The sequence below is a fragment of the Aphis gossypii genome, unplaced genomic scaffold (assembly GCF_020184175.1).
Source record: "Aphis gossypii isolate Hap1 unplaced genomic scaffold, ASM2018417v2 Contig00096, whole genome shotgun sequence".
Classification (NCBI taxonomy): Eukaryota; Metazoa; Arthropoda; class Insecta; order Hemiptera; family Aphididae; genus Aphis; species Aphis gossypii.
The window spans coordinates 78,776-93,879 of record NW_026083014.1 but is presented as its reverse complement, the minus strand read 5'-3'; the positions used below and the strand labels follow the sequence as shown (position 1 = coordinate 93,879).

Below are 15,104 nucleotides of genomic sequence, written 5' to 3'. Positions count from 1 at the left end.
TATTTTATTATTATGTGTTAATTATTAATTATTAATTAACTATTATGTTTTGTTATTTAAATTTTAACTTTAAAGTATAAAGTTAAAAGTATAAAATGAACTATTATCTTTTATCCACATAAATAAAATAATAATTTATTTTTGTTTGAATATGATTTGGTTGTTCTTTAATGATTTTAATTTAAAATGATAAAATAAATTATATTTAATATTTTAAAAATTTATAAATTTTATATTTGTGTTATACTTGAATCTATAAAAGGCAATAGCAATACTATGTAAAGGTTAAATAACATACCTAGGTAAGGATAACTATAATAGTGAATTTGGTTATCAGTTATAAATATAAAATGTACATAATCATTAATATCTTTTAATCTATCTTTTTATTTTTCATATAAATGAAATATTTCATGAAACTTTCATGAAATATTTCAAAAAAATTAATTTCATGAAATTTTAGAACTCTATCTGTACTAGATTAGAATACACTAATGAGGAAAAATTAATTATTTTCAAGCAATTTCATGACTCATTACTAGGGGGTCATGCTGGGTTAAATAGAACGGTTAAGAAAATTAAACGACAATTCAGCTGGCCAGGGTTAAAACAAGAAGTAAGGGAATATATAAAAAACTGTCCGTCGTGTCAAACGAATAAAACAACTAATAGACATCACCGTAGTCCGATGATTATAACTACGACAAGTTCTAGACCGTTTGAAAAAATATTTATGGATGTAGTAGGACCTCTAATACCTACTGCAATAGGAAATACATATATATTGACTATGCAGGACGATCTAACGAAATATTCATTAGGTGTTCCGTTACCAGATCATACGGCAAACACTATTGCCCAGGCGTTTGTAGTGAATTTCGTATGTGTGCACGGTATACATGAGACTATATTAACTGATCAAGGTACAGACTTTTTTAGTAAGATTTTCAAGAATTTAAGAAGTGTGTAAATTACTAAAGATTAATAAAATAAATACGAGTCCTTATCATCCGCAAACTAACGGTAGCTTGGAAAGATCACATAGAACTTTAGCCGAATATTTGAGACACTACGTAGACAAAGATTTAAATAATTGGCAGACTACCTAAGTGTCATGCACTCAAAATTACTACATAAAACCAACATAACTAATCCAACATCGCAGACAATTTCAACTACAATAAAACCTATCATGACAAATGAACATGACTTTAACTTAACTACACTGAATAATTTCGAGTACCTATAACAATAGTACAAATAATACCAATTACGAAATAATATCGCAAATAATTAAAGCAAACTTAACAACGGTAGAACCCACAAATGTAACAAATGTAGTGAATGAGTTTGACTATGGCGATATCACGTTAGATACCACAGAAGGAATAGAGGATAGAACAAATATAACTAGTAAAATAATTATTAATAACACTAACACACAATTCGTAACAAATCTAGAAAATCCTAAATTTAAGATAATTTTATAATATGTGTAGGAATAAGCATTCTAATAATGACCATTGTACTACTAATTATTAGTATACACTATAATTCTAGATGTGTGAACAGATACAGATACAGATATGAAGTGAACTTAATACACGAACAAGGAACAAAGTTAAACATGATGAGAGAAACTAGTATATAAAAAAAAAAAAGAAATAATAAGAAACATAAACAAAATAGTTGTAAAAGTAATTGCGATAAGGAAATAAATAGTATTAGTTAGAATTAATAAGTTAATTTATGTTTAAGTAATAAAATAATAGTAACGTAAAATGACCTATTAAATTAATTAAGGTAAATACATGCCTAATTAGCTTATTATTATATAGGGTTTTGTGTATAATGATGCTGCAAGGACAGTCGCCATACACCATAGAAGAATTTAAAAATGAAACAAGTATATTTTATGAAAACCAAGGTGAAATCAGAATAATAGGAGCTCATTGAGAGCTCGTAACTTATATACCGTTAAGCGACTATGATTTAAGACATTATCAATTAGAATTCGAAATTAAAAACATGGACGAGCATTGTAAGGGAAATATGACCGATCATGAGATGTGTTCCAAATACGACAATGTGTTAAAAACAACTTTTAATGAAATATCCGTCCAACGAAAACAAATGTACGAATCCATTGGTATATATTTGTCACCAGGGGAACATACAACCCTACGTAGCGCTAGAATGAAAAGAGGGTTAGTAAATATAATAGGTTCGGCAATGAAAACTTTATTCGGAGTTTGTGATGAGGAGTGTGCAGAGGAAACATTACGACACATAAATAAAGTCGAAGATACCAACGAACGCATGATACATGTTATAAAAGACCAGACCACTGTAGTCAAATCTTCAATAGTAGGAATAAATAGTGCTTCAACAGAACTAAACAGATTATATATCGAATTAAAACAAAAACAACTAAGTCTAGAAACAAACATAAAAGCTCTAATAAACAATACGTATACTTTAGAAACCTTATTATTATCAAATAGAATTTTTAGTATATTTACAGCGTTAATGACACAATACTCTTACGAAACCCAAACTTAAAGCGACATAATAACTGCGGCTAGGACAGGTGTTTTACATCCAAGCTTAGTAACACAGCGAGAACTTGCAGCGCAATTTAGTAGAAGTAAAATTAAACCTACCACTCAACCTGAACTTACCAATGGGAACATTTCCAAGTGAAATACACGAATTTACGAAAATAACTAAAATTGCAGTATTTTATCGTGGTAGTCAGATAGTATTTCTGATAAAAATACCGTTAATAATGGAAACACAACTAACTTTATTTAAAATCATACCTATACCACATCCTGTAGACATTGATCGAGTGGATAATAAAACACACAGTATAGTATTAAAACCCGAATACTAATATGTAGGAATAACTAAAAATCGTTGACAATTTACAACATTTACCGAAACAGAACTACTACACTGTATTGAAACAGAAACATTTACTATTTGCCCAGAATTCCAACCAATACAACACGAATCGAAAGAACAACCACGTGAAATTTCTTTATTTAAAAATCCAGACCAGTTACCGCAAAATTGTGAATCAGGAGTAATAATTATTTCTAAATATATATTCCACAAACTTAAGTATGCCAACACATGGATATACACAACAAGAAAAGATACATTAACAATTACTTGTCAGGGAATACAAGAACCATATATAGAAAAAATTAAAATCAAGGGATGATTAAATTAAATCAGGAATGTAGAGCTAAATCCGACTAGGGAAATAAAAACAAAGTATTTCACAAATTTCATACCTAAGATCGGAGTAGGGAGTATATCGTATAAGATCAATAACAGTATCAAGGACATAAAAATAGAAAAGTATAGACATAAGTTCGACTCACGCAAACTCGATAACGTACATGAAATGGCCCACTCACTAGACGATGTAGAAAAAATGATAGACGAGGAAATACTTAAACAATCCGGAGTAGAAGTGCAAAGTAATACCAATTCATTAATGATGTACGCAATAATAGCATTGTTAATATTATCCTTGTTTCTTTTGGCGTTTATTTACATAAGTTATAAATGTAAACTGACCACTATGAGGGCAATAGGCCATCGAACAAGAACTACGAATAACGATATAACGAATAAAGAGAGAGAAGTCGTCTATGTGACGTCACCAGCAAAAGAAAATAAGGCTAAGGAAAAGCCACTAGGTAACACACCAGATAGACTAGCCATAAATAATATGCCGCCCTTATTAAAGGAAAAATAAAAATGTATAAATATTATAAATATAATAAATATTAAGAGTAATAATATAATATAACTTAGTAATAATAATATAAATTATTAACAATATATGAATAATTAATAAATGTATAAATAATAAATATAGTAATATATATAAATAATAAGTATAAAATATAATCACTAACACAAAAATGTTTAATTATACAGAAAAGAGACACATAAGTTCGTAATTACGGATTTCGAATTTTCAATGGTGAACAAAACAAGCATGGTTGTTATCTCCGGGGCTATATCAAATAGCTTAGACCGCTTTAAGATTAGGAAACTGGAAGGGCGACCTCTTTTGTTACCACTTAATGAAGAAGCTCGACCTATGGGTGAGACGGAGCTTCAGGTAGCAGTGAGAGAAATCAAGAGAGTTTTCAGGGTTAAGACCGATTTGAGAGATGCTTGTTTGGACCAATTAAAACAGAGTTTGAGTTCAACGAAGAATAATTTGACAAGGGGATACATCGACAGTTATATAAGTAGAGGTAATAAAGAGAACGTAATAGTAGTATGGAACGGACATTCAGATAAAAACATTTTAAAAAGATTAGATTTAGACCATTACCATAATAATTTTTGAAGTAGATATCGGGACATATAATAAAACAGGAAGGCTACTTAATTTAGTAGAGACCCATGATGTAATATGTAAAAAGAAACACCATAATACGTATGCGCATGATCCGAGAATGGATGTCAAGTATACCAAATGTGTATTTGATTATGTAATACTAAAACAGAGATATGAGAATCCAGTAAAGCACTTTTAAAAAAATATAATATAAACAATAGCAATAAAAATAACAATAAAACAAAAACAACGGTTACAGTAATAATCAAAAATACGAACGTAAAATTTCTTTTTCAGAAATTCATAATTCTATAAATTACAAATCAACTTTACGAAATAAATAATAAACAATAATGGATAGATTGGAGCAATTAGCTTCGGCAATATCGTTTAACATAGAGACGCAATTTCATATTAATCCAACACGGGGAGAATGGCATAATTACACAGCTTGTTTTGATTTTCATATAGTCACTGCTAATGAAAATATAATCGTACCCTACGAGGACGAAACTATATTGGAAATGATTGAGGCAGCCAAAATATTTTTGTCTGATATAGCAATAGACAGAGAATTTGGTGAACCATACTGTTATGAATTAAATTATTACCTCGAAATAATACAGAATCCACGGGATATATTGAATTACAGTAGATAAATAAATGTCTATAATGAATTGATCAAGTAGGCAGGGCCGTATTTACAATTTTTGCGCCCTGGGTCAACCATATTTTAACGCCCCCTCCCCCCTCCAAAAAAAAATTCACTATTTTGATTTTTCTCAATAACTTTTTTTTAGTTATAATTCTGTATTACGTAACTACGTAAGCTTTAATTTTTCAATCTGTCATGTTTTTATTACTATTACTAAAATCTAGGTTTAACAACATATTATACATTGCAAAACAAAAAATTTACAAAACTGAATATAAATGGTAGGTAGATACAATAATTATAATTTTTTTCTAGACTGTTTATTGGCAAACTCTTCAATAATATCTTTGTAGTCTAATTCTCTTGTTATTTCCGATTCTATGTTGAGAATAGCTAATGCATTCAGTCTTTCTTCTTTCATTGTTGATCTTAAATAACTTTTAACTCTCTTTAGTGTAGAGAAAGATCGTTCAGCTGAACAATTTGTAGCTGGAGTACAAAGTATCATTCTCAATGCAATATCAATGTATGGATAGACTTCTACAAGGTTGTTGTTTCTTAAATAACTACTCATTTCTAAAATTGTTTTAGGAAAACAACATTTTTGTTTTTTTAAACTTTTATATGACTTTGGAAATGCACACATTCTATAGAGAATGAGGATCCTAAATCGTTTTTGTATATATTTTGCAATGAATCAGAATTTTTTTTAACTTCAGCAGGTGTTAATTCTGACATGTGATAAAAAAAATTATACTTTGAAGTTAAATTGTCATAGGCAATTTTCCTTTTTTCTAAATCAGATTTAATCTGGTCTAATATCATAAAATAAGTATTTACTTTAAAATTTTCAAATTCATCTTCAATGACATTTTCTTCACTGTTGCCTTCATCAAAAAACCTCTTACGTTTTTTTTTACGATTAGGTTTTGTATTTAAACTTGAAATGCCACATTTTTCAATTGCTCGAGCTTTGTAATCATTAAACATGTCATCACACCTAATATCATGAACAAAACCTATCAATGACTGGTAAATTTCTACTACAATACCCAAATCAATTTGAATTGATTGTAGTTTCTTACTACATGAATTAAACCGTTCTAATATGTCTCCCCAAAATATTGACATAAAAGATGTTTTTAAGGTTTTTATACTTTTCAAAATACCTTTTGCTTCGCAGCAAGTTGAAACATTTACACTTTTATCTTCAGATATTGTAGTTAATGCCCTTAAAACCAAACACCAATTTTTGTTTAGCGACTTACACGCATCGTCTCTTGCTGACCACCTAGTTTCGGAAAGACTTTTGAGTGACACATTAAGAATTTTCCAACGGCGTGTAGTAATAGTGGAAAATGAATAAAGGTTTTGTAGAAGTCTAAAAAATTCATTTGCATCATGGCAGCAACTTGCTGCATTTTTTCCAACTAAATTAAGCGAATGTGCTGAGCATGGTACAAAATCAGCAAGTGAATTAATTGATTTAATTCTTGCCTGTAAGCCAGTGTAGATACCAGACATATTCGATGCATTATCATAAGACTGGCCTCTTAAGTAATTTGTGTTTAAATTGTACTTTTTGAATATATGAATAACTGCTTCCATCATTTCTTGAGATTTATGTCCAATGTTATTAATAAAACATAAAAAGCGTTCAACTGGTTGACCATGTTCGTTTACATAACGAATTATAAATGAAAGTTGGTCAGTATGTGAAATTTCTGGGGTAGAATCAATAGAAATTGAGAAATAGCGTGCTTTGTTGACTTCTTGAATAATATTATTTACTACATCTTCTGCCATTAATAAAATGAATTGCTCATACGTATGGAATGACAAATATGATGTATTGCCTTTTCCGGGGTTGCCATATTTTTTAATATGTTCTGAAAGAACCACATCAAATTCAGCAATCAGTTCAATTGCCATCAAAAAATTAACATTATTTGAACAACCTATCTGATTTGTGTCACCTCTGAAAGACAAACCTCTTGATGATAACGCCTTAACCACAGCAACTACACGCTTAAGAATATTCTTCCAATAATTATTTTCAAATTCCATTTGATGTACCAGTTGTTGATCGATTCTTTCTAGAATTACACTTCTTTGTTTCATTGTTGAAATATTTGTCCGATGTTTGTGGGAATTTTCATGGCTAGATAATTTTTCTTCAGCTTTTTTCCAGTTTAAAAAGCCACAAGTGGCAAAAGAAGATTTACTGCCAAATAAAGCACACGGGTAACAATAAATACAGCCTTTACTTATTGAATATAAAAAAAATTTTCTTTTTATGATCTCTCCATTAATTATAGTGGACTCTAGGTATTTCTTACTAAAATATCTGTTTATCGTTTTGCTTGTGCCTCTATTATTTACAGTGTATGTTCTCTTTGATTTCAAAAAAATTGTTTCTGATAAGTCTTGAGAAACCCCATCAATTGAAATATAGTCTTTCAATGAATCATTAATATTCCATAAAGCTGGATCCTCCCTAAAAAAAATGTAATTATATTTTTTTATGTATCTAAAATAACTACCTACCCATAATTAATATTAAAAATTAATTTTATAGTTATGTATAAAAGTTATTAAAAGTAAAATAGATAAATATTAGATTGGATAAATGTATATTACATTTTATACTAACAATAACTTTTTTTAAATCCAAATGTTGTGAGTCTAATCGAAGAATTTAAGCTGTTCAAATATTTTACTTCTTCAGTTTTAGGAGACTCAATCAATGTTTCAATTTCAGTACAATGTGTATTAAATAAATCAGCTAAAATAAAACATTCAATTTAAAAATATTAAATTAATAATACCTAAGTAATAACATAAATAAAATTAAATAATAAATAATTTCTAAATTTGCATCGGATTGAAAAAAATTAATTTATATTTCTAATTTATTTCATTAAGTTAAAATTGAATTTATGAGGAAGAAAAATATTAAACCTTTTTGTGATGAGGATTTTGTGTTATCAACATCGATTTCATTAGCAGCGTCAGGATTTACACAATCATCGATTACAATATTATCATCTTTCTTTTTTTCTAAAATAAGACATTCAATATAAAAATATTAAATTAGTAATACCTAAGTAATACATAAATAAAATTAATAATAAATAATTTCTAAATTTGCATCAGATTGAAAACAATTAATTTATATTTCTAATTTATTTCATTAAGTTAAAATTGAATTTATGAGGAAGAAAAATATTAAACCTTTTTGTGATGAGGATTTTGTGTTATCAACATCAATTTCATTAGCAGTGTCAGGATTTACACAATCATCAATTACAATATTATCATTTTTAACAGCAATAGTATTGACAGCAAATAAATCAACTGAAATTCATAGTGAATAATAAATAAAACAAGTTTTTTTGAAATTTAATTTACCAACCTTTATGAAAATAAGATTGTAAATTTGCAGTTTTTGAAATTACAGATGCATATTTTGAAAATTTTTCTTTAGCTTTTTTGCGGTAAGCAGCTCCACTTAACCTTTTTTGCCATCCATTATTCAAAAGCAGCTAGTAACTAGTAAGCAAAGCAATAACTAACTGGCAATGAACTGTTAAATGTTTATCATAATAAATTAATTCATGATTTAACGCCACTTATTTATATACATAAGTTATTTTTATTCTAATTTATACAATTTGCATTGCAGGTTATAACGCATAAGCATGCTAGTGCTTTTGTAATGTATTGTGTATAGCAACTAGCAAGCATAAATATTATGTACCCTTTTTTTAATGTTCCATAATAGGTAGATATTATTTTAATAATTTTTTCTAGTTTCATGCAACTCAATAAAATAACTAATGCTATTTTATGAATATATTAATAATAAATACTTACATGGTTCTATAAAACAACTAAAACGTGGGTTTTTAACATTAATAAGTAATAATTTCCAAAAAAAAATTGCGTCAATACATAATGCAATAATGCATAGAATATAGATGGACCACAACGTTTTCGCACAAATAAACGGAACATTTTAAGTTGTCCGCTCTTATCTTCTAAGACCGTGATAGATGATAATAACTGTGGTTATGTCATTGTTGTCTATTTACAACCGTGGTTATGTTAAAATAATATTAATAATCGTACGATGATTATTATGACCCTTTATTATAATTGTTCTGTGCGGACTGTGCCTTTATTAAACTTCAATTGTTATCACGAGTTAGATATCTAGACATCTATTTTATTATCTATAATATGTGTGTTGACAAATAAAATTATCAGACGCCAATACGCCATACAATTATGGCCGTATTATAATACAAATTCTTTAAAAAAAAAAAAATTTATTTATACAATATTACATCGAGATACAGTGGTGCCCGGTCGCCCCCCTAAATAGATCAATATTTGGCCGCCCGGGGCAAATGTCCCCATTGCCCCCCCCCCCCTAAATACGGCCCTGCAAGTAGAACAAAGTAGTTGGAACTGTACGAAACATCTATCGAAATAATATTTGACACCTGATCGATAGGGTGGATTCCATGACATCCCCAATGAGTAAAGGTTGATCAAGTAAACGTATTAATCAATTAAGGTTGTTGTCAATGTGGATGACGTACTTCAAATAATTAGTAAGTCATTCCATGGGCAGCGAATCTTGATTGAGTAAAAGGAAAGTAAAAAAAAAAAATAACATACAAAACTGGAATGATAATATATATATACACTTAGATTTAAGAAAATGTACTATATGAATAAGTTACTATGGAAAAAAAAATGTGTGGGGAACCATATAAATTTTATATTACTAACATATTATAATAAGTAAAAATATTATTTGTAATAATTAATTTACCATATAAGAAACTATTGTAAACAACATATTATACTAACCACATCTTTTATTGGAATTATCAAATCTATTATAATCATTATATTATATTATTTACTAACACCATATTTTATTGTAATCACAATTATAAATTATGAGAAAACTAACCAACATATTTAAAACATTGAATTATATTATAACCAAACATTTAATCAAACTATTTAACCATTATATTGTAATCAAACCATATCTAATCGAACTGTATATATAACATATACATCATATATTCATATTATATAATGAAAATATTTTAAATGTAAAAGCATACAGAAAATTGTAATGTATGTCTTACTTCAATAACTTGTAATCAAACATTGTAAACACTATAATATTGTAATAATTTGTAACTTAACCATTTTGTACTAAACTTTGAAAGATTTCTGTCTTTGAGACATAAACCTTTTTTTTCGTGGGGAGGTGCAACGTGCTCTGATACCTATGTATAAATTACAATATACCATGGCTGGTGGTAACCCCTAACGTTGTCGGTATAACAAACATTTCTATAAATGAGCCTAGTAATACATAACGGCGGAGCGACGTGAGAACATAATTATAACACTATAATTTAATAAATCAAAAGCAGATCAACGCATGTACGCCTGTCACAATTACCACCCGGTAGAATATGATAGTCATATTAATCACGCACGGTATCGCGTGGATGACGCAATGCGTGGGCAGAAGCGGATGCACGTGCAGGAGACCATCAGGGATCTAAAGGTACCGCGGGAGTCCCTGGACGATATATAAGGGGGGCCCAGATTAGGCACATTTCAGACGTGATCCACCAGAGTTAGAGCAAGCACCTTCACGTCACTCAGATCAATAGTTTTGTCATTTGGACTTTGAATATTTTTCACAAGCTTAATTAAATTAATTAATTGGACTTAAAAAAATTTTAAATAAAAAACACTTAGAATAATTTCAAGAGTCTTCATTTATTTTACAACAACCTTTCCGATACGACATCATTCAACTGATTGTACGTGGCACGTTACAGTAAACACATCAGCACTTATATATTATTCTTATTGATAATATTATTATTATTTTGTATTATTGCCTATATATATATATATATATATGTTCCTAAATGATCAATTTAGTTAAATTGAACCATATGTTGAAGTCAAAAAAAATAATATATATATTGATTTGAATTATAAGTTTAAAGTTTATACGACAAGGGGTAACCAATCTAGGAAACCTAGCGTAGGAACCGTTGTATGTTATGACATTGAAATAATTAAAATGCAACGTACCTACAAATGATATTTTTAACTGTTTATTAATAATTAGATAGTAATCAGTTAATTCAGTATAATAGTAACAAAATAATGTGTATTTAAAAATAAATTATATAGTAAAAAATTCAAATCTTATTATTAGTATGATATATTTCAAAGCAAAGAGCTGGACATAACCCAATATCGCATTCTTTACACATGAATGTTGTGTCTTTTCTTTTCTTTTTTAATTTTTGGCATACATAACACCGTCTTTGAGAATTTGTCTTCTTAGATGTTGGTGGTACAGTGGATGGAAAATGTATATCTGTCAATCGCATAGGTATCACAGTATCACTACTGCGCGGACCACCTGTTTTGTTCAAAGCACTTTTCTTTGAATATTTTGTTAGTATTTCCCGGATTAGTTGAAACTAGGGCTCTCGGTCTGGTACGTGTATTGATATACACGTGTACACGTAGTCCGTACTTTAAAAAGTAAAATGTATGAATACCCGTGTATTTAATTACACGTGTTTTGAAGTTCGTGTACACGTGTATTAAGATACACGTGTATTAAAATTGTATCTACCCGTGTATTAAAATTACCCGAGTGTTTAAGGTCTGTAGTTTTTATAAACTTAAAATAAATATTATTTTGTATTTATAATTTGGAAATATTGTAAGATTATCTGTATATAGTGTTATATAATGTAATGTCAGATAAGATACGTCTGATACAGCGGTCCTCGACAGTCGACGACGGGCAATCGGCTGTTGTTTAATCGCAGTAAAACCGTACCGTACCTATGTAACGTACGTGTCGTATAAAATATAAATAGCACATTATTTTGAGTGACTTTTATTTCATTTATTTCATTTGTGTGTTGTACAAAATTATATGAAATTTTTGTTCACGTATGTATTTATTGTAATTGTTTCATTAATTTATAAAATGAGTAATAAATGTAAGAGTTGGGTGTGGATGTACGCTAAACGTCAAGGCGATAAAGCTTATTGTGATTTGTGTACGGAAAATGAAAATAATGAATTTTGTTGTATTGGCGGAACAACAGGATCTTTGGGTAGACATTTGAAAACTATACATGGTATAAAACCACTCACCACTGTAACACGAAGGTATGTACTATGTACTTAATAATTAATATACATATTAACATTTAAACTACTTAAAGAATTTAAAATTGTGTAAGGTTTTAATTAGAAAAAATCTCCATTTTTCGTGAAAATAACAGTGTCCGATAAAATTAATGTTTAAACGCGTATAAAAATAAATCTGAAGAACGATTTTTGAAATTTTTTCAGAACTAATAGATTGATATTCTAATACTAGGTAATAGAAATTAGTACAAATTATAATACAAATTTTAAGATTATATTAAATTTTTAAAAGTTTTTACTGAAAAAGTTTAAAATTTATTCGAAAATAACTTTGAGAAAACATGGAATTTCTAACATTTTGGAAGTTCTACTTTTAGCTTAAAAATAGTTAAATTTGTTTGAAACTTTCGTCAAGTCTGTACATTAGTACGGTTAACGTTTTTTGAAAATTTCTTGTTCGTAATACCATTACTTTTGTATTTACGACTGATACTAAAAATGATTTGTACGAATACTTCGTATCTAAAATCGAATATGAATCTAAAATCGTTAAAAAAATTAAATAAATCATTAAGTGTACAATATTTAATAACAATCTTATATTCGTAATCAGGAAAAGAGCCTAGTTTATTTACTGGCCCGGTCGCGGTGGTCCTTTGCATAATATTTATTAAACAATTTCTATTATTTGAACTTTCTGCACCAACCCTAACTCGGTGTGGTCCTAATTAGTTTAAATAATCGAGGTTCTACTCTATTAATATTTCAAAACTTCATGTCAAATATTAAAAATGCGAGATAAACTTTAACAAAACAAGGTGTGGACAAATTAAAAATAGGTACTTTTTTTATATTTTTCAATAATAAAGGGTTGCTTCTAGTCGTGAGCTGGATAATGCCGATACCTTAACCAGTTCAACTATGACTTCCAGTTCTTCAGAAGTACAAAGTTCGGAAATTGGTGCACCAATACCTAGAAAACGACGACGAACTTATAAGAATCAGGAAGACGATCGAATTTGCAACTCCGATAAAACAGAGCAGATACATCAAGCATTAGCAAAAATGATAGCCTTGAATCAAATGCCCCTATCTTTTTGTTCAAGTGAAGGATTTAAACAGTTTATGACAGTTGTCGAACCTAACTACAAAATTTGCAAGGAAGGAGCAATAAAATCAAGATTGAAAGCATTAAAATCATCAGTAAAAGAAATAATTCAAAAAAACTTGAGAGATTCGATAAGTATAGCTTGTACATCTGACTGTTGGTCATCGATATCTCAACAAAGCTATATTACAGTTAGTGCTCATATAATTGATAATCAATGGTGCCCAAAGTCGTATACACTTACTACACATGAAATGGAGGAATCTCATAGTGCCGTAAACCTTGCTCACCAATTAAAAAATACATTTGATAAATGGGAAATTGAAACAAAAATTATGGCTGTCGTTACAGATAACGCAAGAAATATAATAAATGCTGTAAATTCACTGACGAATGTATCCGAAACATATGATTTAACCTGCGCTGCTCATAGTATTCAACTCGCTGTCAATAATGGATTACAACAAGATGGCATTGATACAGTTATTCAGTTAGGTAGTAAAATGGTAGGTCATTTTAAACATTCTAATTTGGCTAAACATGCTTTAACAAAAATGCAAGAGCAGCTGGGATTAAACCAACTAAGTCTCATACAAAGTTGTAAAACAAGATGGGATTCTGTTTATATGATGTTAGATCGTCTTTATACAAATAGATGTGCTGTAACCAACGTCTTAGCTGACCGCAGTATAACTAATGTTGCAATTGCAAAAAAGTTGGAAATTTCAGAATGTGACTGGACAAAAATGGAAACTTTAGTAGCTTTGTTAAAACCATTACAAGTTGTAACAACAGTTTTTTGTGGCGAAACTCATTCACCGGTATCAATGGTTAGACCTCTAATTTCAAAAGTGATTGAAAAACATTTGAAAATTAATACATTTGATAGTGAAGTTGTTGTCAATTTTAAACAGACAGTGGTCTCACAACTAATAGAACGTTTTAAGCTTAATAATTTGACAAACATCATATCTGCAAGACAAGTATCATCATTTTTAGACCCAAGATATAAAGATTTGGAACATGAGGAAATCGAAGTAAGAGAAAATATCCGTTGCAAAGTACAAAATTTACTGGTCGAAACGAATACTTCGGAAAATAGAGTGGATAATGAAGTTCCTATCCAAACAAAGAAAGGAGCACTTGAATTTTTATACGGCGATGAAGTTCATGAAGTCAATGATGTTTCGACGCAATTCCAATGTTACCTTGCAGAACCACAACTGAGGTACGATTTCGATCCATTTGAATGGTGGAAGTCACATGAAAAAAAATATCCTCTAGTAGCAAAGGCAGCAAAGAAATTTTTGTCAATACCAGCCACATCGGTAAGCTCAGAAAGATGTTTTTCAACTGCCGGGAATGTGGTTACACCCAAAAGAAACAGTTTGGCACCAGAAAATGTCAATATGTTAGTATTTTTATATCAAAATCGTCAACTTATGTTATAACACTTTCAATAAAATAGGTAAGTATTTTTTTTTGACAGTTATCTTGTGACTTTTTTCTTTGTAAATGTATTATTTACTGATAAAAAACCTCTGAAATTTATTCTCAATTATTGTATTTATAGTTTAAAAAATTATTTTTGTTATTGTTTTGTAATTTGCATTTGAAGAAAATGTTCATTGTTCATATTTTGTTATAATTAAAAAGAATATTGTTATTGTTTTGTCGTATTATACTCGTATATTATAATAATATGTTTGTATTAAACTATTAAGTATTAAATGTTAAATATA

At 29.0% G+C, this 15,104-nt stretch overlaps 2 protein-coding genes across 3 annotated transcripts; one reads left to right on the top strand and one right to left on the bottom strand.

The window, feature by feature from the left end:
* Nucleotides 1-5,636: 5,636 nt before the first annotated feature.
* Nucleotides 5,637-7,145, bottom strand: LOC114132162 (zinc finger MYM-type protein 1-like). Its single transcript, XM_050208364.1, has one exon. The coding sequence runs from the start codon at nucleotides 7,143-7,145 to the stop codon at nucleotides 5,637-5,639; it is 1,509 nt and encodes a 502-aa protein (XP_050064321.1).
* A 4,421-nt stretch (nucleotides 7,146-11,566) lies between these two features.
* Nucleotides 11,567-14,960, top strand: LOC114121250 (E3 SUMO-protein ligase ZBED1-like). Of its 2 annotated transcripts, none has more exons than XM_027983493.2 (2): nucleotides 11,567-12,272; nucleotides 13,124-14,960. In XM_027983493.2, exons 1-2 carry the CDS (start codon nucleotides 12,034-12,036, stop codon nucleotides 14,811-14,813), a joined length of 1,929 nt encoding a protein of 642 aa, XP_027839294.2. In that variant the 5' UTR covers nucleotides 11,567-12,033; the 3' UTR covers nucleotides 14,814-14,960. The 2 variants fall into 2 exon arrangements, with proteins under 2 accessions (XP_027839294.2, XP_027839296.2); XM_027983495.2 differs by having other exon boundaries at nucleotides 13,136-14,958.
* Nucleotides 14,961-15,104: the final 144 nt, after the last annotated feature.

Excerpts from the sequence above, each read along its gene's own strand:
- LOC114132162 (XM_050208364.1), bottom strand. The coding sequence starts at position 7,145 with ATGAAACAAAGAAGTGTAATTCTAGAAAGAATCGATCAACAACTGGTA.
- LOC114121250 (XM_027983493.2), top strand. The coding sequence starts at position 12,034 with ATGAAATTTTTGTTCACGTATGTATTTATTGTAATTGTTTCATTAATT. Across the intron at positions 12,273-13,123 it reads CTCACCACTGTAACACGAAG|GGTTGCTTCTAGTCGTGAGC; the intron begins GTATGTACTATG and ends TCAATAATAAAG.